The sequence below is a fragment of the Bactrocera dorsalis genome, chromosome 4 (assembly GCF_023373825.1).
Source record: "Bactrocera dorsalis isolate Fly_Bdor chromosome 4, ASM2337382v1, whole genome shotgun sequence".
NCBI lineage: Eukaryota > Metazoa > Arthropoda > Insecta > Diptera > Tephritidae > Bactrocera > Bactrocera dorsalis.
This window is the reverse complement of record NC_064306.1, coordinates 33,997,576-34,019,495: the sequence shown is the minus strand read 5'-3', so window position 1 is coordinate 34,019,495 and position 21,920 is coordinate 33,997,576. Positions and strand designations below refer to the sequence as shown.

At 32.8% G+C, this 21,920-nt stretch overlaps 1 protein-coding gene across 18 annotated transcripts in view; it reads left to right on the top strand.

Moving 5' to 3' along the window:
• Positions 1-21,920, top strand: part of LOC105231817 (histone deacetylase 4) — a 43,649-nt gene that overhangs the window by 14,506 nt on the left and 7,223 nt on the right. For 9 of the 18 annotated variants that reach the window (XM_049454262.1, XM_049454261.1, XM_049454259.1 and 6 more), the window contains 6 exons: positions 6,162-6,277; positions 15,525-15,632; positions 17,332-17,505; positions 17,668-17,738; positions 17,856-17,989; positions 21,775-21,915. In XM_049454262.1, coding sequence (XP_049310219.1) covers positions 6,162-6,277; positions 15,525-15,632; positions 17,332-17,505; positions 17,668-17,738; positions 17,856-17,989; positions 21,775-21,915 — 744 coding nt within the window. The remainder of the gene's footprint in view (positions 1-6,161; positions 6,278-15,524; positions 15,633-17,331; positions 17,506-17,667; positions 17,739-17,855; positions 17,990-21,774; positions 21,916-21,920) is intronic. The other 9 variants (XM_049454270.1, XM_049454269.1, XM_049454266.1 and 6 more) reach the window with 7 other exon arrangements.

The window sequence follows — 21,920 nt, the reverse complement described above, 5'->3', positions numbered from 1 at the left end:
CACTCGTAGGCTTGCATTTTTGATCAAATTGAACCACCGTAAGCTTTCTTCAACTTTCGCAAAAATTTCGCACACGAAATTTTGTTGAAAATACACAACTTAAGACAAATTCTTTTTTCGATATTTTTATCCATTGTAAAAACAGCAACGTACTACTGAGGTCTATCGACGTAAGCAGCTGCTGTAAACAAACAGGTTGACTCATCGGACTCATATTTGGCAGAGTAATTAAGGATATTATTTACCCTGGAAATTTAATTACAACTCCGAGTGCTTTTTTATCACAATGTACGAAATTAATGATTTTTCTTTTAACAGTCCTTTAAGGAAATTATTTTAAACAATTCATACAAAAAAATAATATTTGAATTTCTATTTTCGTGACACGTGAAAATTCAAATGAGATACTGTGGCCACCAAATTGTAAACACAATTTAAATAACTATCAAAAACAAATATCGCCAAAGTCGATTAGTAATAGTTGTTTAAAAATCAATATTTTGCGTCTCACATAGCAAAAAAAAAAACCTTAGAACCTAATAGAACCTGTGTTTGTTGTTGTCATTGACAAACCAGCCGAGTCACCGAATTATTTTTATGAGTATTTTCAGTTAGGCAGTTTATTAATAAAGCTAACTCATTCCACACATACATACACATGTTTTTAATGGTTAATACAGTTAATTAGTAAAGCTAACTAATTACACACATACGGTTCATACATATACAATATGTACACATACATTCATACAAGTATATCAGTGATTTGAAACTTTGAAATACTTTCTGGCAGTCTGGATTTCATTGCTATTGTTGACGTCGTCTTTGCTAACTTATCGTTGTTTTTACATATTTTTTGTAGTTTTATTTGTGATTTTTTTCATTTTGTTGTATTTGTCAACGCTTCATTCATTTTTACTAATAAACCAAACTAGACACGTGTTGATGCCTTGCTCGTGTAATAAAAATAGAATTTGTTACGTCTGTGCACACACACACATACAAAAGTACATACTTATGTTTAGTATAACAAACATGCTTTATTTATTTTAGAGTTATCAATTGACAAGTAATTGAGTTTTAAATTCATTATTGCCTAATTTTCTTATACATATGTATGTACCTATTGATAGTTAAGCAAGCGAATTATAACTTGTTTGTTTTATTTATAATTTATTAATATGTATGTATATACATATACATATACATATATTTACGCAAATACCATCTTCGACTATAAACCATAAAATAAAGGGTGAGCTATTTTGTGGTTCTATACTTTTTTTTAAAGAAAAAACATAGAAACTTCAAATTTAATGGGGAATGTTTATTATCATCTGAAAGAACATTCTTTATTTATTTTTTGAAGATTATCTCTTTCAAATGTTGGCCGTGGCTATGTCTCAGACGATCCATTCGTTTCGATGACTCTTTCGAGCATTTCGTAATCGTCATTAGTGACTGGCGAATGACACGCGTGATGTTTTGCTCCAAAGCATAAATTGAAGAGCGATTGCCCACATAGACTTTAGACATATCCCCACAGGAAAAAGTTTAATGGAGTCATATTACCTGCTCACTGTAGTATTCTCTCAATAAATCCATTGCTTGAAGCGATGTATGGAAAGTGGCACTGTCTTGTTGAAACTAAGAGTCGCCGAGATGATGAGCTTCAACGGTCGCCATTGACGGTTAAGGTCACACCGACATCATTTGTGAAGAAATATGGACCGATGTTTCCACCGGCCCACAAACCACATCAAACCGTTTTTGTTGAAAAAAGTACCTCTACTTGAATCACCCGTTATTTGTGTACAGATTATTTTTTTATTTTGCCATACACTTTTTGCGGGTTTGAAACTTAAACATACTTACATTTGAGTTATTTATAAATTTTATCCTCACATTTCGGTGGTTAATATAAGGTATATATATACATATATACATATATACATATATACACACGCGCATATATTATGTTCTAATTTATTCAAAATATTTAATTAAAAGATATAAATTTATATATATAAGTGGCTATGTGAAATGCGTGCTCCATAAATTCTGAAAAATTTCATAAAATAACGGCATTTATATGCCCAGCATGCATGAAAGTTATTTATAGTAATTCACTTAAATAATTATATACACAAAATGTTATATTGTATAGTGTTTGTTTTTGTACGAACTGTTTGAGTAAATCGGAAAGAGTATTTATTTTAAATATAAATTTCTTAATTCCCGGCAGTCGCGAATTTTCCACCGAACGTTATGCCTACAAAATTTTAAACTGAATCCAAGAAATTCGCTTAATTTTTACTTTGATGAAGTGAAATTTGTTTTTAAATCTAGTTTTGTTAGAAAAAAGGCCGTGCGACTATGTACATACATAAGTGAGCAAGGCAGAAGTTAAATGATTTGCTATATCCGTAAGACTAAGAGATTGATAAGGCACCGCACTACCCACAAGAATCGCCATTTAAACTTAAGCTTGTATATTTTTTCCCGAAAAATTTAAAAGTAATCAGTTGTAACAAATTCACTGGAAGTAACAAAAGCTATGGGTCTTCCATTTCCCTATAACAATTACTGTGATTATGAGACAATATTCTGTTTCAATTGCAAGGCACTGTAATGTTTTAGCATTTCATATTTCTCACTTTTTGCATTAGATTTTGCCAATTCTATTTAACCTAGCCTCTGGAGGTGAACTCCAAGGTATACATGGCTTATGCTAACTTCTCCCATAGTACTAACAGGAATTCGATTCAATGAATAAATGTAAATAAAACGTAAGATATTTAATTATTCATCAATATTTATTTTGTCGCCTTCAAAGTAATCCAAACCAGATGCAAAAATGTCGAAACACTTTTCATAAGCACTTTTTAGGATGGCCTTCAGTTCCTCCAACGAATTTTGTTTTATTTCTTCGATCGACTGAAAACGTGTTTTCAGATTTGGGGAACAAGAAAAATCACACGGAGCCAAATTTGGTGTATACGGTTTTTGATCGATGGTATTCTATGCGTTTTTGGCTTTAAATTCCATCACAAACGTACTCTTTTTGAAAAAAATTCAGCTTTATCACGACGAGCCGAGGAAGAACGGGTTTCATACCCAAAATGTCAACCAAAAACATTCAAACTCTCTTGTCATCTCTCTCAAACTTTTCTGACGATTTTTAAGCACCATATCTTTAACTTTTTTAATATTTTTATTAGTTGACGAGTTCGAAGGTCGTCCATAACGAGCAAGTCTTCAACGATCTCTCGACCGTTTTTGCTTTTTCCAACACTCGCAACGGTTCGCTCCCGAAATTTGGTTAAAAAGAAAAATTTGATACACATTTTTTGTTTAATATTTTTATCAGTTGTAAAAATCGCAACTCTCTACTTAGGTGTACCGACTTAAGCAACTGCTGTATACAAACTGATTGACAGATCCCGCTCATATTTGGCATAGTAATTAAGGACAGTTCTACCAACTTAGCAAAATAATTTCTTTTTCTGAAATATCATTTACCCGGGGAATTTACTTACAGTTTCTGGGTGCTTCTTTGCTACAATGTATGTTAAATATCAGCGTGACGAAGACGACTTAACATATCCGTTCGTCTGTCTGTATATATGTATGCGAACTAGTCCCTCAGTTTTTGAATTTTCGATCCGAAATTTTGCATTCTTCTCAGGAAACTGCACATTTGTCATAATCGCCGATATCGGACCACTATAGCATATAGCTTTATATGGAAAACTTTTTTATTTCCGAAGAAATTTGGAGTACATTTTCTACAATCTTCGAACATTTTATTCTGATCGCAATACTATAGCATATAGCTGCTATACAAACCGACTTATCAAATTCAAAATATAGATATTTTATGCTATAATAAATGCATCTGTGAAGGCTGTTATAGGATCGAACTATCTTTTTTTCTTGTTTTATTTTGCATGTGCACTTCGAGTTCAGTTCGTCATGCTGTCTGGTGCCTGATTTTACTTTCATAAGGTTATCGCCCTGCTAAAAGCAACAGATTCATACGAGTCGTCTTCTTCCCAGCGAATTGAATAAACAATTTGCTTAAATATAATAGACTGCTCTAAACTCTAATAAGGTAACTACTTTCTTGCATGTATTCAACTGAGAACTATGTATGTTGTGATTAACAGTGGAATATAACTAGTCAGCAGAGAAATTGCGAATCGAATCGACCAATATTTATTAGGAAAAATAGTGGAACTAAAAGGCGTAAAATAACTGACTAGTGTGTGGTTTAATGACCTCCAAAATGCAATTGTATATTAGAGGAGGAAGGGAATTTTATTCAAAGCTGCTGGCAGAATTTTAAATACACATAAGATTTTAGCTTTTGCAAAGAGATAACTTAAGTTTGCTGATGAAAGTTTTCTTTTCATTTTCTAGACCAAGGGTACATATTAGATAGTCGAAAAAGTCCTTTCGTGTTTCTAATCTAATTTCAACTTATTTTTTTATATGTATACTAATAAATAAATAAAATATATATACCATTTTCGTCGACCACTTTTTGACATTATTCCATCTGTGTAAAAGATATAGAATCGTCTCCGCAAACTTCACAAATTTCATTGGTGGCTTGCGCTGTATTCTTTCCCTTTTTTATACACAAATTTCAAAATCTAGCGAATTTCTTCAATATTTTCACTAATTTTGAGCAGATGTAACTTTTTTTCAACTTCCTCGAATTTGAATTGGTTAAAAGAAGCTTAAAATCTCACATTTCCATATGGTATAACACAATGTGATTGTTAGCACCGGAGATATACGACTGCACCGACATCTACATATTGACAAAATACGAAAAGACTTTTTCGACTACCCAATAGTATATATTTTAAAATTTCTATGATACAATTGTATAATGAATTCTAATTTGTTAGATCCTTAGTAAAGTACTAAGTCTTCAATAAATACTTTACAGAATAAAATAAAAAAAAGCACCAAATATATTCAAAATCTCATAATTTTTCCATAATGACAAGGCAAGTTACCTTTGTATATACTTGTAATACATATTCATGATTTTGTAGAAACTAAATCAATGATTTATTGTAAATATGTAGTAAAGTTAACGTCATCTTTTTGACATTCCCATTTACAAGAGTATGTCGTGGAAGCAAACTAATCTTAAAACTGCTACATCATAATGAATAGATATACTAATTTTTAACGAAAACTGCGTATATTTATTACTATTTTATTTTTTTTCTATTTACTATTTTTAGTCGCAGTTTTTATGTGGCTATCTGTGCGCCACACGAAACCTCTCAAAAATTTTTAAGTCGTAGATGGCAGCTACGCAATTTATTGTTTCAATTTCTAAGTAAATTTATTTTATTTCTATAAACAAATATATCTATGCATCTGTGTATATACTTAAGTATATTTAAATATATAAGTCTTTGTATACAAATATAATGAGCTTTTCAATAGGTGCCATAAATCTTTACTATTATAGGGAGTCAAAGTTATTCTGGATACAAATGTACATACATAAATTATTTATATGTATAAATTATGCTTACTGAATTTAAAAATTATAATTCGCTAACGCTCCAGCAAAACTGAAGAGCATATTTCCAGAGTTATTTTATTTCACCCAATTCCAAATCCGATTTCACTCTGAGAATATACTAATAACGTAATGTACGTATAATATGTATATATGTATGACTGTTTGTAGGTGTCTGTACGAAGTTCAATAATTTCGTAATGAAATTGCCGAATATATGGTAAATAAAGATTAGGGAAATAAATATGAAAAAAACATTTTCCTTTGAAATTGTGCTTTGTATAAGTCTAATTAGCTAAATATACATATTCATAGTTTAGTTTTTAGCTTTTAAAACACAAACACAAGCAAAGAAAAGATACTTCTGCATATGTACTCATATGTATATGCATATAAGTATATACATACATCTATACTATATGTATATGTGCAGAAATTATTAATTCGCTACGTTCAACTCATTCATCCATTCGTCTGTTTATATTGTAAATCATAAACATTTATTTCACTACTGTTGTTGTTCTTGTTGTTGTTGGCAATAATATGATTCACATTTAGCTCTCTGAAGTCGGTGATTTTATTGTACATATTTTTGCCATTTTCATTGCAGATATTGCGCGTGAAGCCGGAAATGATGAACATTTGCATATAACATCGGGAACAATTTCACTGGACTACAAGCCAATGCAACCAAACGCAACCGATTTAGATCAACAGATATTGGAGGTGTGTATTTAACAGTTATTTACGGTATAAACGATAAAAAAAGAAAAACAAAAACAAAAACAAAACATTTCATACATACATGTGTAGGAAATTCTTCAGTGCTTATTGAAACTAATCTGGAATGATCACATTTGATAATACGCCCAGTTTTGAAAGCGATAACCTAATTTACAACGGTTTTAATTGTCGTTGTAAGTTCGCGAGATGTTTTTTATGGAATTTTCGGGGTTACATGGATTGCCTCGAACAAAAAACGGCTTATTTTCAATATTTTTTTCGTGTAAAAAAGGAAGTATAATATATTATTCAAACTTTTTTTTATTCCAAACATGCATAGTATTTTACAAAGATTTTTCGAAAATTTTAATGAGAAATATTCAAAACTGGGACATTATGACGTCATATCCGGCAGTCATTCAGAGCTTCTCTGCGTTGACAGCCGAACTTCTTACACGGTGATCAAAAGTAAAAATTAAAAAAAAAATACCTATTTTAATTAAGACCATGAACCAGGTATTGGACGAAGAAAAAAGCGAAAAGTTTTTTTTTTGGCAGATGTTTAAAAATATGAAAATTTTGTTCAAAATTTCTCTACGTCTCTTAACTGCCCTTGAAAATGGCATATATTTGACAATTTATTTGGGGAATAAGTAAAAAGAATAATATTGAGAATATAGTCGAATAAAGAGACGATGCCTTCCCCACAGTCCAATAATATTGATGGATTTCGATATATTAAATCGGTATCTTCCTCGATTATTTTACAATGATACATAGAACTGTTATGTGAATAAAAAACTATTATTGTACGTGTGACATGTTACGAGATAACAAGCATTATGAAACTGGTTTGTAGCGGAATTTTGTCTTCTGTAACTAAAATGAAACAAATTATGTTTTTAGAATAACTTATCCTGAAGAATAAATTGCGTAGAAGGTGTAATGTACGGGTTCGGTACGGGCACTTTGACAATATGTCTTCGAAAAAATCCCTAAAAAACTTTCGGATGAAATATAAAGCGCATATTCTTCTTCTTCTTTTTTATTAGCGTAGACACCTATTTGGCGCCAGTTGGAGATTTCAAGTGCAGCCAGGTTCTTTTCCACCTAGTCTTTCCAACGGATTGGAGGTCTTCCTCTTCCCCTGTTTCCGACAGCGGGTACGGCGTTCTCAGAGCTGAAGTATTTTCATCCATTCGGAAACGATTCTTTTACATATGGCGCAAGCAGCTCACGACTTCCGGTCTTAGACTAAGTATTCTCTGGGTAGCCAAAACACATCCGTTTGAAGTTGTTCAAAAGTGAGAAGGCGAAAAAGCCCCAGGGTTGTGCGTTGAGTTTGGGACCCGCCACTTAAAAAACACCCCCAATAAAAAGAAGAAAACAGCTTCGAATGAGAAACCCTACTTTTGATAAAGGGTGCATTACCATGTTAATATTCATTAGTAAATTTCATCAAGTGTCAGCAAAAATAAAACACTTACTGTAGAGAGATACATTTGCTTCCTCCAAATTGTGGGTCAATGTTCGAACTGTCCTATCGTTGCTTTTAATAGATTCTTATGAGAGCATATTTTACTCTGATATGTGCATTGAGTTCTGAAATCACCTCTGACCCGCATTATATTATAACTTTTTCTCTAAAACATATAATTTATTTGCTCAGAGGGTCGAATCCACAAGTTCAACTGGTCGCTCCAAATCATGATGCTTTCAGAAGGCATCCATCGTTGCCCTTATCTTCGAATATTAAAAATAGTTGTTAGCACAGATATTTATATATCTGTTTAAAAATATATATTGCCGGTGTGGTTGATCTAATCCAATACGAATACACCTTCTTAACAAATGTAATTTCCATTAGGCGACTAAATTGAAATTGGTTTATTTAAAGAAAGAAAACCTTTCTAATTCCAAGAAATATTTTCATGTTAGCTAAAATTAAACTTTGATAAAAATAGTCCATACACCGACTGACAGGGCTACAAACTCTATTATGAATTCAATTCCATTACATGTGAACCAGCGTGCGAAATACAAAGTGTTAGGGAAATGCGTTGGTGTTGAGCTATAGCTGAGCCATTTACATTAGCCGGAGCCACAGCCTCCAAGGCAATTGCATCAGCACCAGCACCGGCACCAGTACCAACAATAAATAGCATCAACATCGACAACGCCATCAACAGCAGTACGGGCTCAGGCACAGGCACAGGCACAGGCAATAGCAATGTTAAAAGCAAAGCAAAGGCTTCGTCGACAACGGTTGTATTATTTTTGGCTCAGAAACCAGCTCTCCACCAACCTATCTCTCTCGCAGAGAATCTAAATATAAATATGTACAACTTAATGAGTCTATTTATTGTCTCTACGAAAATGTGTATTTTGCGCATTTCTAAATAAAACGGCGAATGGGCTAAAAATAAAGTTCGGTCGGATGCTATATATGCGCGCCAGTATCGGTGCACGGTCAGAACAAGATGCTGCCTGCTGCCTGCCGCCTGGCGAACAAACAGGCGAATATAGTAAGTTAGGGCTCGGCACGGATACGGGACTGATTTGTATTAATACACCATCTATATATACCTATATATACATATATCTTGTGTGTTTTTTGTATTTGTGTAATATTGCACATGTTTTACAACGTTGATGTGCTTCCAAGAATACACACATCATCAGTGAGCCAGTGTGAGCGCTATAAATTGAATTTTGTGGCTTCTGCACTGCACGCTTTGCTTCGTTACTATCACATTATGGTATATTGCATGTACCTGTTGACGTCCTTCGGTTAGTGCAGTGATTAGCCCGACTACAATCGCATAAATAGCATGGACTTAATGAGCGTGCTCATTACCTATTAGCCGAAGGGTCTGGCACCAAAAATATATTTACTCAAACAATCTTACATCTAATAAGATATACATAATAGAAACAGCCATATGATTGACACTTGCTACATGTTTATGATATTCGAACTGCTTTTGCTGTTGCTCTTTGGTGAGAACTCTTCTGTTATCAAACAGATGAATGGTTTCAAGCCATCTCCGCACGAGGCACAGTCATGAAGGATTGACATTGCTTCTCTGTAGACTCATCTGTTCAAACTTTTTCTCCAAACTTGAAATATTTTCTAGACTATTATATGAAATTTACATTACGAAAGGCTATTGACTACTTATCGCAAAGTACCGAGTTGACAGTTGCCATTTTGTATATATTATCGATTACTATCCCGAATGCACATATGCAAATGTCGGAATCAGAAAACTAATCTTAGAAGCTGCCCCCACTATTTTCCCAATTTCGAAGTTTAAATACTAATATGTTTGCTCTCCTCAGTTGTAAAGTCAGAGTTGTTTTCAAATATATTGAATTCATTAGCTTTCAAAAATCACAATTCTGTTATAGGATCCTACTAGCAGTTACATTTAAGCAAGCAGCCTTACTACATAGGGGTGTTATTCGCACTATCTAATTCCCCAACTAAAGTGCCACACACTCACTCTCACCTTTTATAGTGCTCGGATATGCATTATCCGCGGCCTGCGGACAACATTAACCGGGGGGTTGCAGCAGTTCCAAGCTTCCGAGCGGTTGCTAGATTTTATTTGCCGGATATTATGGATAGGTTTGCAATCTGTAAATGTGTTCTTCCCTATTCTAATAGAGGTTGTATTGTTAATAAGTGTTTGGTCTTGCCGAAAACTCCCTAAAAATTGCTACATTACGTTTCCAAATTGGAGGTTTTTACTTACAAAACCACGTTGAGTTTTTTAATTACTACACAACGTGTTGACGGCGAACCACGTCCAGGATGGCCATCAACTGGTTCCAAAATCACTAATTTTTTTCGAAAAGCAGGGTCGCGTTAACGTCTGTGAAACAATACTTTCCGAGTACCAGGATGTCATGAAACGTATTATTACTGACAATGAGTCTTGCATCTATGCTTAAGACGCGGAAACAGATGATCAAACGATCGAATGTCTTATCAAACGTCTGCTGAAGCCGTAAAAGCCACGTCAAATCAGGTCAAGGTCATTATCGTTGCCAAGGGGCCTGCTTTGTTGATCTACAAAAAATTTATTATATATATTCAGGAGTTTGAGCATCGCTGTTGTGAAATACACACAATTTTCCCAAAATCTTCGAATTTCTTTTCTAGGCTAAGTATGTATTTATTGAGCCTGAATTAAATGTAGGTTTGTAAATATGAATGTTCAAAGGTCTTTCTAAGCACCCACTGTAAAAAAAAAGTATAGCACTATGCGAATTTTGAAGCATCCGGGTTTAGTTTCAAATAAATTTTTGGAAACGATAGTAATACATGATTCATTGGTAAAAGCTGTGCACTGTTGGACTGACTCATATGTATGTGTTCACATGTTATGTTTATATCATAAAACACCCACTCGTTTGACTTTTGGACCGTATACATGCGCTCAAACACGCATCGGTATAAAAATACATATACTTTTTTCTCAATTAAACACGGGGAACTGAATGTTTAAAACCACAAATATATTAGATATTATTTTAAATAAAAAGGAACCCATTTAGTACATGGGCTTACGAAAAACTGAGATTAAAAATGCCAGTATTCTAATTTGTATGTGATTTCAGTCACTTAGTGGATAGTGAAAATGGGTGGATCATCCAAAAACTCTAAGCAGCTTCAGCTTGAAAACCTGTCCTTCCTTATTCAAATGTATTTATAGATATAATTGGCTGCTTTAATCCATTTAATTTTTATTTCGAAAATCTTATGTACATACGTCCCTACCACCGCTTTCGATATAATCGCTTATCAGTAATTGAGATATAATGAGAAAATTAAGTTCACTCAACAAAAACCTTTGTTATTATTTGATATTACTATTAATTATTTAATAAATTCTATTGAAATGTGTTAATGAAAATTCTTTGAAATCGGATTGTGCAAGGCGTCACAAAAGGGGCTTTTTCAATATTTTGATTCTGATTTATCCTACGTTTGTGGTACATATGTATGTAGGAAAGTTCGGAAAACAGAAATAAATCTGCTGACATAAAGTAATTCGACCGCCTATATATCTATATACATACATATGTGTAGTTATATACATACTTATATATCATATGTATGTTCGTGTATCAATCACTTTCTTCTTCATTCACTCCCTGGGAAAACACTTTGGACTAATAGTCGGCCAAAAATATGAACCAAAATAAACAGAGAAATATAATATATATTTATGTAGTCGAATACATATGTATATACAGAAGCATGTATGTATATAATGAATACGAATTTATATATAATATACTCTCTTGCCATTCATACTATTCTAGCGGCAAATAAGTAAGAATATAGGGTGTTTACTTCGAGGCATAGATTTTCCTAGCGGCTTAGCTGACAAAGAAGCTATCAAAGAAATATACGATCTGTTTGATATTAATATTCATTTTACATTGGTAAATTACTAGATAAATACTTTTGGTGCACCGATACAAAGTCCAAAAGTCGTTGAAATTTTTTTCGAAAGTCGCAATTCATTTTCGAACCACCAAGGACGGAACAGTTTTCTCTTTTAACGAATGCGAAAAATCCAAAAACCAACAAAAAACATATAATTTTTTACAAACTGACGGATTTCCACTAAAAAGAGTATTTCGAAAAAAACGCGTTTCAGGCCTTGGGACTCGTTTATATACATATGTACGTACGAAGTTAAAAATCTCTTACAAATACGCTCATAACTCCGAAACTATTTTTCGGATCAACTTCAACTTTGGAGAATAATCTCTAACATCTATAGTGCATTCAATATACTATACAATATACATATGTATGTATAAATGCAAAACGAAAAACAGTATTTTTTCTAAAATATTTTTCTAATATAAAATATTATTGTTACAAATAATATTAACAAAGGAATTCTGAAATTTTTGGAAAAAAATATTTTATACTCAGCCATTGCGACGCCATTTCCGGTGACTCTTTGGAAAAAGATGCGCCCGCGTTGGCAGGATAACTTCTTACAAGATCATCATGTTTTAGGTAAAACCATAATTTAGAACTTGGACGAAGTAAAAACAACTGAAAATTGGATTTTTGGCGGACATTTACAAAGAAAAAATTTAATTTCAGTGAAAATTTTGCAACATTTTTTTCAAATAGCTGTATTCGAAAAAAAAATCCTTCATTCAAGTCTTTAAGAATTGTATCTCAAGGACCTCTTCAAAATTTCATGAAGATCGGGTTTAAAGTTCTCGAGGCTGTATCTTCGAAACTATGACTCGGATTAACTTTCAAAAAATTAAGGACAGTATTCTAGAGGTGTAGAATTTAATAAGAAAACAAAAAAATCGATTTTTTTAAACCCGTAACCATAGCCCGTGTCATAAATTTGTCTATGCCTCATTTGAAATAAATTTTCAGTAAATCAAAGTAAAACACCCTTTATAAAAATTTGAATATTGTACACATACTTAATATTTCTCTTCGTTATTATTAATTTAAAGAAATGGCAACCGATGAGTGAAATAATAAAGAATTTCTTGTGCCAAATGTGATAACGCTAAAAGCGAAATATTCACGCATACGTACATACATACATACAGATTTCATTACTCAAAGTAATGCTTCAATATCTTACATTCGTATATAGTATATACATATGTATACATATACATATACATTCATATATTAAATATTTTCGCGCTCATTCTTACTTAAGTACATTTGGACGTATAACATACGTATTTATGGATTTTCTTTCGCGCCCACCCTAATGTGAAAATCTTTGGGAGTCTAAAGCAAGTAAACAAGCCAAAAATATATTTTTTTCTGATTAAAAACTTCAAATACTAACTTAAAATAAATAATTTCGGAGTCACATGGAAGGTCAGCCAAATTTTCTACGTGTAAGTAGCTCCACATAAAGTCAACTGGTGATTCCCCCATTGTGTGAACAACACAATTCAACAACTAGTACATACGTGTAAACATTTCTATTTCGGGATCTTTTTTCGCTTTATTTAATCAGCCGAAGCTGCTGAAGCGGACTGTAATTCTAAGAAGACAATCGGTCTCAGTCAAAAACCGCACGAAGAGTTTCTGCAAACATGATTAACAACATAACTGACGTATGTACATACATGTGTGTATTCACTTACATACATACATGAATAAGCATATCCAAATATTCTGCAAGACATTCATGCGGACAACTCGAATCAGAGTTAATATTCGTACAACTCGCATGTAATATGTATGTATATACATACATAAGAGATAAAGTGCTGAACTGCCCCACAGTGAATTGAACTAGTTATTAACTACTTTACAACTAGTATACACCGCTAATCCAATTAGTCAACCGACTATATTCTGCTATACAAATATACATATTTACGTACAAGACTCATGCGTCGCTGTTAGATACTTTCGCCGACTCTAATCAATTTAGCCAATGGATATTTTTATACTTAGCGTTGTACTGATGAGTTGTATACGTATATGTCAAAGCCAAAGTGTAAGATTTTTGAAAAAAAACAGGCATAAAAATTATTACTAATTCATAATTTAATTATGTTCACAGGCTTGATCTCATTTGAACTAGTGAAAAATGTAGATAAAATGAGCACATTAAGTCATTAGGTTTTTCCTGCAAGGTGATCATAGTGAAATCATTTCGAAAGTATTTGAGCGAACATAAACATATATTTTTTAAAAAATAAGCAAGAGATTTGACCTAAACTGGAGAAATTAATTTAGTGTAAATTAAATTTTAGTTTAATTATTCTTGTTTATTTTCTCCGTGGCGCGTTTCCCAAGCCCCTCGATTAACTAAAGTACATAAGTATAACATATATTCTGTTTTGTTTTTTTTTTTCGAGTAAGTTAATCGATACATGGTGTATATGTTACGGTATATGGTGCAAGTCTTGTATAAAGCAGAGCTTTTTATGTAACAAGGCTCAAGTAACTAGTTACAATGACCTATTGGACCGTTTCGTCATATACATAGAATAAGGGACGACTTTCAGAGATGCTGTAAGCTCTGAAAAGAGATAATTATTAAATTAAATATTAACAAAAGATCATACATATCATCGTATAAGGAGATTATTTAGTTGGACAGTTAGAAAAATTCTAGCCTTCTAATATTTCGAGAAACACTGGATCTTGTAGCAAATGGTTTCACATTAAAAATTGTATCTAAAAAATCTGTGTAAAATTTCATTAAGATCGGTTGAGTAGTTCTCGAGAAATCTTGCCAACTGCCTTCAAAAACACAGTTTCGAGAAAAAGGCTTTTAAAGACGGCGCACCTACCCTAACTAGCCTCGAGCGCACGAGTTCTCAAGGCTGTATCTCCGAAACTATTACTCGGATTAACTTGAAATGAATTAAGGACAATATACTAGACAATATACTAGAGGTGTTGTAGAATTTAATAAGAAAATACAAAATCGATATTTTGAAACCCGTAAACCCATGTATCACCCTTATATAATGCACATTTCCGAACAATATTTTTAATATTTGCTTCCCATTTCTTTGTGTTTCATTTTTCGATTTTTGTCAAAAATGCGAACAATGCTGCCAAATACGTTCCAAAAATGTAAATACCGGGTTGTTATCTGCGTTTTCAAGGAGACTAGCCTCTGTAGTGTTCCTCAAGTAACAATCCTGTGTCAGCATCCAACGCAAGCAGAACGACAACTTTAATCCACTAGCCTTCCATAATGGTGGTGTTATTTCCTATCTCCACTCATACCTACATTTTGTGGCTATAAAAAAATACCCGACAAACCAAAAATAGTTTTGCGGCTTTGCCACGCGCTAACCGTGAAACAGACACACATCTCATGTACACATGAAAACATCTTTACTCGTCTTTCTACGAGTATAGATTTAAGGTCATGGAAACATAGTAGTGCGATGAAAGAATGTGTTGCCAATTTATTTTTAGATTTTGATAAAATGAAATGATTAAATTGTACGCACAAAGAGATGAAGAAATCAAAGTATACATGTGTGAGTGAAATATTTTAGGTATAATCCATATTTTGTAAACATATATATTCTATTAATAGTGATAGGATACATATAATGTATATACATATATTTATTTATATGTACTCATATAAATATTTTCTAAAAATACTTGTGTTTATTTGTATACCATTTAGACAAGAAATATGTAGGCAATATTTAAAATTCTTTATGTTTCATTTATAATTTATTTGCATGTTAGCTGAAAAAGAAGCAGGAATTACAAAAACAGATGCTTCTCCATACATTTCATGAACAGACGAAAGAGCTGGAATTGCGACACAAAATGCAGCTGGAGCAGAAGTACCAGGTGAGTTGCTAGAAACATTTATTTTTATTCTTTAAACTAATTAAAAAATTAGCATAAATCTGTTCACATACATACATGTACGCAGATAAATAGAAATAATTTTTCTATCAAAATACATTAGCGAACCATTTCAACTACGCCCTTAAAAAGCGCTCCCAGGCGTAGCACCTAAAAGTAGGCTTGGTTGGCGTCAATAAAATTAACTGATCGTGTATTGCTTGTAGTTGGCTGCTATCAGCTGGAAAATTTAAATAAGTGTACGTTGTTGATAAAACTTTGTTGTCAATTACAATGTGATATGGATTTTTATATAGGTCAATAAAAAAATTTAAATTATGTAGTTAAAGAAAATTTTTTTTTTCGATAAAAGCAGTTATAAAGCTAAATTATATTACTTGATTTGATTATTTATTTTTGAATTTATTAACCATTTTCACTCACGGTACTTGAAAATACGGTTTTTTTTATTGAAAACAGAGATTTTTTATTTTTAATGAGCACATAACGATAAGAATCTTTGTTTTTGAACGGTATAAAAAAAATATTTGTTCGGAAAACTATTTTGTCCTCCTTCGTAGTTTTTCCTCCATTCAAGCAACTTCTGGGAAGCAATTGGTTGTCTACTTAGGACCTGTGACAAAAAAGTACCCGGAAGTTTAAATTAAACGCAAAATATGTGATTAATATTTATTCTGTCGTCTACAATCACCACCAGATGTAATACACTTATTCCAACGATTTTTCCAGTCATCAAAACACTTTTCATAAGCAGTTTTTGGGATGGTCTTCAGCTCCTTCAGCGAACTCTCACGCAAATGCCTCAATGATCATGCATATCCAAAGATACCTGTTTACAATACTCTTTTTGAAAAAAAAATCCTTTTTATCTGGACGAGTCGATCAAGAAATCGTTTTATTCCCAAAATATCCACCAAACTCATTCGAAAAGACTCTTGCCATCTCTCTAACACTTGCCTGACGATTTTCAAGCATCATATCCTTCACTTTTTTAATATTTTCATCAGTTGAGAAGGTCGAAGTTCGTCCAGAACGAGGCATGTCTTCATCGTTCTCTCGATCGTCTTTGAAGGCTTTGTACCACAGGCTTTTGTTTTTGATAAAACCGAGTCCCCGTAAATCTTTCGCAATGATTCCGCACACGAAATTTGGTTACAAATACAAAATTTGAGACAAAATCTTTGTTGGATATTTTTATCCATTGTAAAAATCGAACTACTGACGTGTACCGACTTAAGCAGCTACCGTAAAGAAACTGGTGGACAGATTGCACTCATATTTAGCGTAGTAATTAAGGACAGTTTTACCAACTTAGCAAAATATTTTTTTTTTTTGAAATATCATTTACTGGGAGAATTTAATTACTATTTCCGGGTGCTTGTTGTCACAATGTATTTGATCTTTATTCTAACTTCATTCTTTAAGACAAACGAGCCTTATACCCGTTCAATATGTAGTTCGAAATGTGTGTATGTACATACATACATAAATGCAAATGTATTATGTGAATAGAATTATGAACAATTTGTGCTAACAACAACCAAAACATAAAATACCGAATCTTTGATATTAAGACATTTGATTGAATTTTCCCATACAATGTAAACGCATGTTTGAAATTCAAAAACTACAAAATCAAAACGAAAACCAAAACTGTTTCGAACTTATTGTAATCATTTAGTATGCGGTGCATTCACATGGCGCTTTCCAGGAACTACGAGAACAAAGACTTTCCGCCGCCGCCGCCGCCGCCGCAGAGGAGCAGCAGCAACGCGAGCGGCGTGAGCGTGAGGTAATTAAGCGAAAGGAAAACTGCAGTGCCAATGCCAGCCCCGAAGTCAAGCAAATTTTAAATGTAAGTAAGCCAAACTATTCGAACATTTGCATTTTATGTACTCCACACACATACACACATGCAGTGCTTTTGTGTGTGTGTGTGTGTGCACATGTATAAATAGCGGTGACAAAAATGATTCGATGACTTTATTTATTTTGTGTTTTTTTTTCCGTTTTGCAGAACTTTCTAATTAACCGCAAACAGGCGGCCTCCTCCAATGGCATAACGACGACGTCACCTTACCGAAATAGGTACATTGTTTATAAACAAACATTACGCTATTAAGCCGAATGTGTCACTAATACGCCTATGTTATAATGAGAACTTTTTTCTTCCTTTTTTTTCGGTATTTACTTTGTGGGCGCCAGTAGAGGTGTAGTGAAAAGCTCGTCCGGCGAATCTTTGCCAGCCGGTTCGTTGACAAGTGCACATCCATATAAAATACCGCAACCGCCATCATCGTTTCTGAAATATGAATCTGATTTTCCACTTCGAAAAACAGGCAAGTCATTGTTAATTTTGAATTTCGCAACAGCTCGCTTATACACAATACTACAATATTGTTGTATGTATTTTTATAGTTATAGAACAGTTCTTTAAGAACAATATTAAAATTTAACAAAACGATTAAAACAAGAACTACCACGCATGGAATTTCGAATGTTTTTTTTGTTGGATTTAAGTACCCGAATTTTATTTTATTTTGTTTTTAAATGAGTTAACTATTTTTCTGTTGTTTTTAAATATTATAATAACAAAAATAATGCTAAAATAACGAAAACCGGCACAGCGTTTTTATACATATATTAGTATACATACATACATACTCACTGGTGATGCCAGCAACTTTATTCAACAAATTTAAAAAAAAATATGAAGATGTAATTCTTAGGTTTCCTAAGTTACATGTGTGATCGAAGTAAAACAAATAATGTAGATTTATTTCCTCTTAAGAAAAGCAAAGATATATAATATTTAGTTTTTTAAGGCGTTGCATTGGTTTCCTCGTGTAAAAAATAATATTTTTTTCAACAATTTTTTCTCATATAAAAATGAAATATTTTGTTGGAATTTTTTTTACAAACATACGCTATTAACAAAGAAATTCTGAAAAAAATATTTTAAACTCAACCATTGCGTGGCCGGTGACCCTTCGAAAAAAGACGCGCCTGGATTGGCAGAATAATTCCTTACAGCATCATCTAAAGTGAAAAAATACGTATTTTAGTTAAAGCCATAACTTAGAACTTGGACGAAGGAGAAAAAAAAATAAAAATTGGATTTTTGGCAGACATGTTTACAAAAAAAAATGAAAATTTCGCGAAATTTTTTTCAAATAGAATGTTGAATATTCTTTCTGTTAATCTGCTAATTAAAAAAATGGATTTTTTTTTCATATTTCGTATTGAAATCAAGGCTTCGTTTTGTTTAGTACGCATATTCCTTGCTAAACTACATTTACACTTTTCACGTGAGTTTGTATGTATGTATGTTTATGTATAAAAATACCGGTGCATCCATGTTACCTAATAAAACTAAAATATGCGTTGTTGTTGTTTTGTTATATACTCTTAATATTTATTTTTTTAAGTCTAGAGGTTTGGAAGGGTTGAGACATGACTTTAAGTAAACATCTTATAGGCTAATCCTCATTCTTACGCTGTAAGATTATTAAAATCATTAAAACGACCATAATTTCTGATTTGAGCTCAGATCAATATATGAGTATACACGGCGGGTGCTTTCAAAGCATCGTGGTTGTCCGTTGCTTTTATAGAGATGGATTATTATTTTGCTTGTTAATTGTTACAGTAGTGGTGCTATCTTGCTATCATATTTTTTGATAATCAAGTACTAGATGGGCTAAACTATTTTTTACTGTAAATAAACCAACAACCACTAGAATACTGTCAAAGTTTGATGACATTTCATGCAATCGTCCTCAAGCTATTGATCTCAAAGTGACGCTATATTTATTTGCAATGAAAGAGAGAGTTAATTTTGTTATTTGAGAGCAAAAACACCGATGATGCAAAGCAATGTTTTGATAAGTCCTAACGAAAATCTTCCCTAGCATATTCGAGGGGCAATCGTATATTTCATGAAGCAAATAATGCTCGTCGCTCATGTAACTCCCAAGCGGAACGCCAGAATTAAATTTTTTTCGGTGACCGTAAAATTGAATGATTGCTTTCATTCAGGAAATATGACGAATGAAAAAGCTTTGCGTGCGATCACTACTTAATTTTTTGAACATCGTTCAAAAAGGCAAATGGTGACCAAAGTGCTCGAAAACATAACAGTCGGTCGACAATATTCTAGCCAGCATCTTTGGTTTTCACATGGAACTATTTTCATCGACTTCCTCGAACATGTTAAAATAATCAATTAGCTATGTTTTTATCGTTTTAACATCGAGTTCAAAGTTGGGACTAATGGTTAAACCAATCTGTCCATGTAGTGGTTTGTGGCATTACACAATCAAAAATATTAATAAATTTGTAAATGGAAACATTCAGAGTCTACTCTCTATAAGTCAGGCGGTATTAGAAAAGTTTGCATTAATAGAAAATATCTATGGGGAATATTGACGCACCGTGGCGTATGAGTGACATAGCATACATTTTAAAAAGTAATAATTTGCACAAGTATGTATGTATGTACATATACATATGTATATTAGCAGATCCTAAATGATCAGGTCGCCAAAGAAAAAGAAAATAAATGAACGTTCACTATTTTATAGGTTAGTTACAATATGAGTCAAATGAGAAAGCATATGCTACAAAATCAGAGTTGTTATGCTAATAGAGAAAATACATAATATATGAGAACGCAAATGAAGGCATACTTGAAAATTATGTTTAATTTAATTTTTAGATACTTTTAATCTAAGGGATTTTTAAAAACCCTTAAAACGTTTTAAAATAAAAGTATAACGAATATTAATCCGTATAAATTTTCAAATTCATTTTGTGATAGTATAGGAATTTATGTTATACATACATACAATACCATATTTATGATATTTGAAATATCTTCAACTCAGCTTACAAAAATTAAAGAGAAATTGAATATATACATAAATCTGCAAATATTTTGCGTACTACTGTGGGTAAAAAATAGTAAAACTTTTCAATTTAAATTTCGCGCGAAAACCCATTCGACGAAATATTTTTCTCGAAGTTGGTACGACTGTCAGCGACATCTCAGCCAAATGTCACATCAAAATAACCATTAGTATTTACTAAACGCTTGGCTTTCTGAAGTACATAAAGTGCATTCGGCGATTTTTACGATGAGTGAAATTATTCAACAAAGAAATTTCTTTAAATTTTGTGTGCGGAACTAAATTTCTAGTGTCGAAACGTTCAGAATATTGGAAAAGATCTTCGGTGATATTTGTTTGTCGCGATCAAGTGTTTTTGAGAGGTACAAGTAATTCAAAGAGTTCCTAGAACGCGTTGACGATGAATCACGTCCAGGACGGTTATCAACATCAACTGATGATCAACACGTCAAAAAAATAAAGGATTTGCTGCTTGATAATCGACGACTAACAGTCAGGGATCTTGGGTTTTTTGCCAAATTTTCAATTAATATCGTGTCGCAACCACTGCAATCGCCAGATTTAGCTCTGTGTAACTTTTGGCAATTCAGCAAACTCAAACAACCGCTCCGGAGAAACCGTTTTGAGTCAATTGAAGACTTAATAGCTAAGAGCGTTGAAAACTATTCCGCAAATTGATTTTAAGAACTGTTTCGAGGATAGGAAAATACATTGGCACAAGTGTATTGGGGCCAATAGGGAGTACTTTAAGGGGGATGACATGGGTTTTGAAGAATAAATCAAGAATTTTAACACGTTGGTTGCTGTATCACCTGTGAGCACGACAAAAATCTATTCCTAGGTGCCAAGTAATGAAATAGATGTTGAACTTAGGCCTAGGCGTGTATCGCCGTTGAAATATTGACGCCTGGGAGTAGTTTTTTGTCGTGGTCACCTCCAAAAAAAAACTACACTGGCACCCAACGTGTTAAAATTTTATTAAAGTTTTACTATTTTTTGCTCATAGTAGTATATACCATATATGACTATATTTTTTCGTTAATCACATGAAATAATGTTAGGTTTAGCAGCACTAGCCACTTTACATGCAACACATGTTATTTTTTTGAATATAATTATGGTATATGGAAATTTATATAGCATAAAGAAGTAAATAGTAAATTACACACAAGTTTCGAAACTAAAAATAACCACTGGCAAATAATATTCACATACAGCATCCGAACCAAATTTGCTGAAGCTACGTCTAAAGCAAAGCGTCATTGAGCGCAAGCAGCGAATCAGCGGTCCAGCTGTGCTACGTCGGCATGAGCGCATACTGCAGCGAAGACAGCAGAAGCAAAATTCCGCTTTAACAAGTACG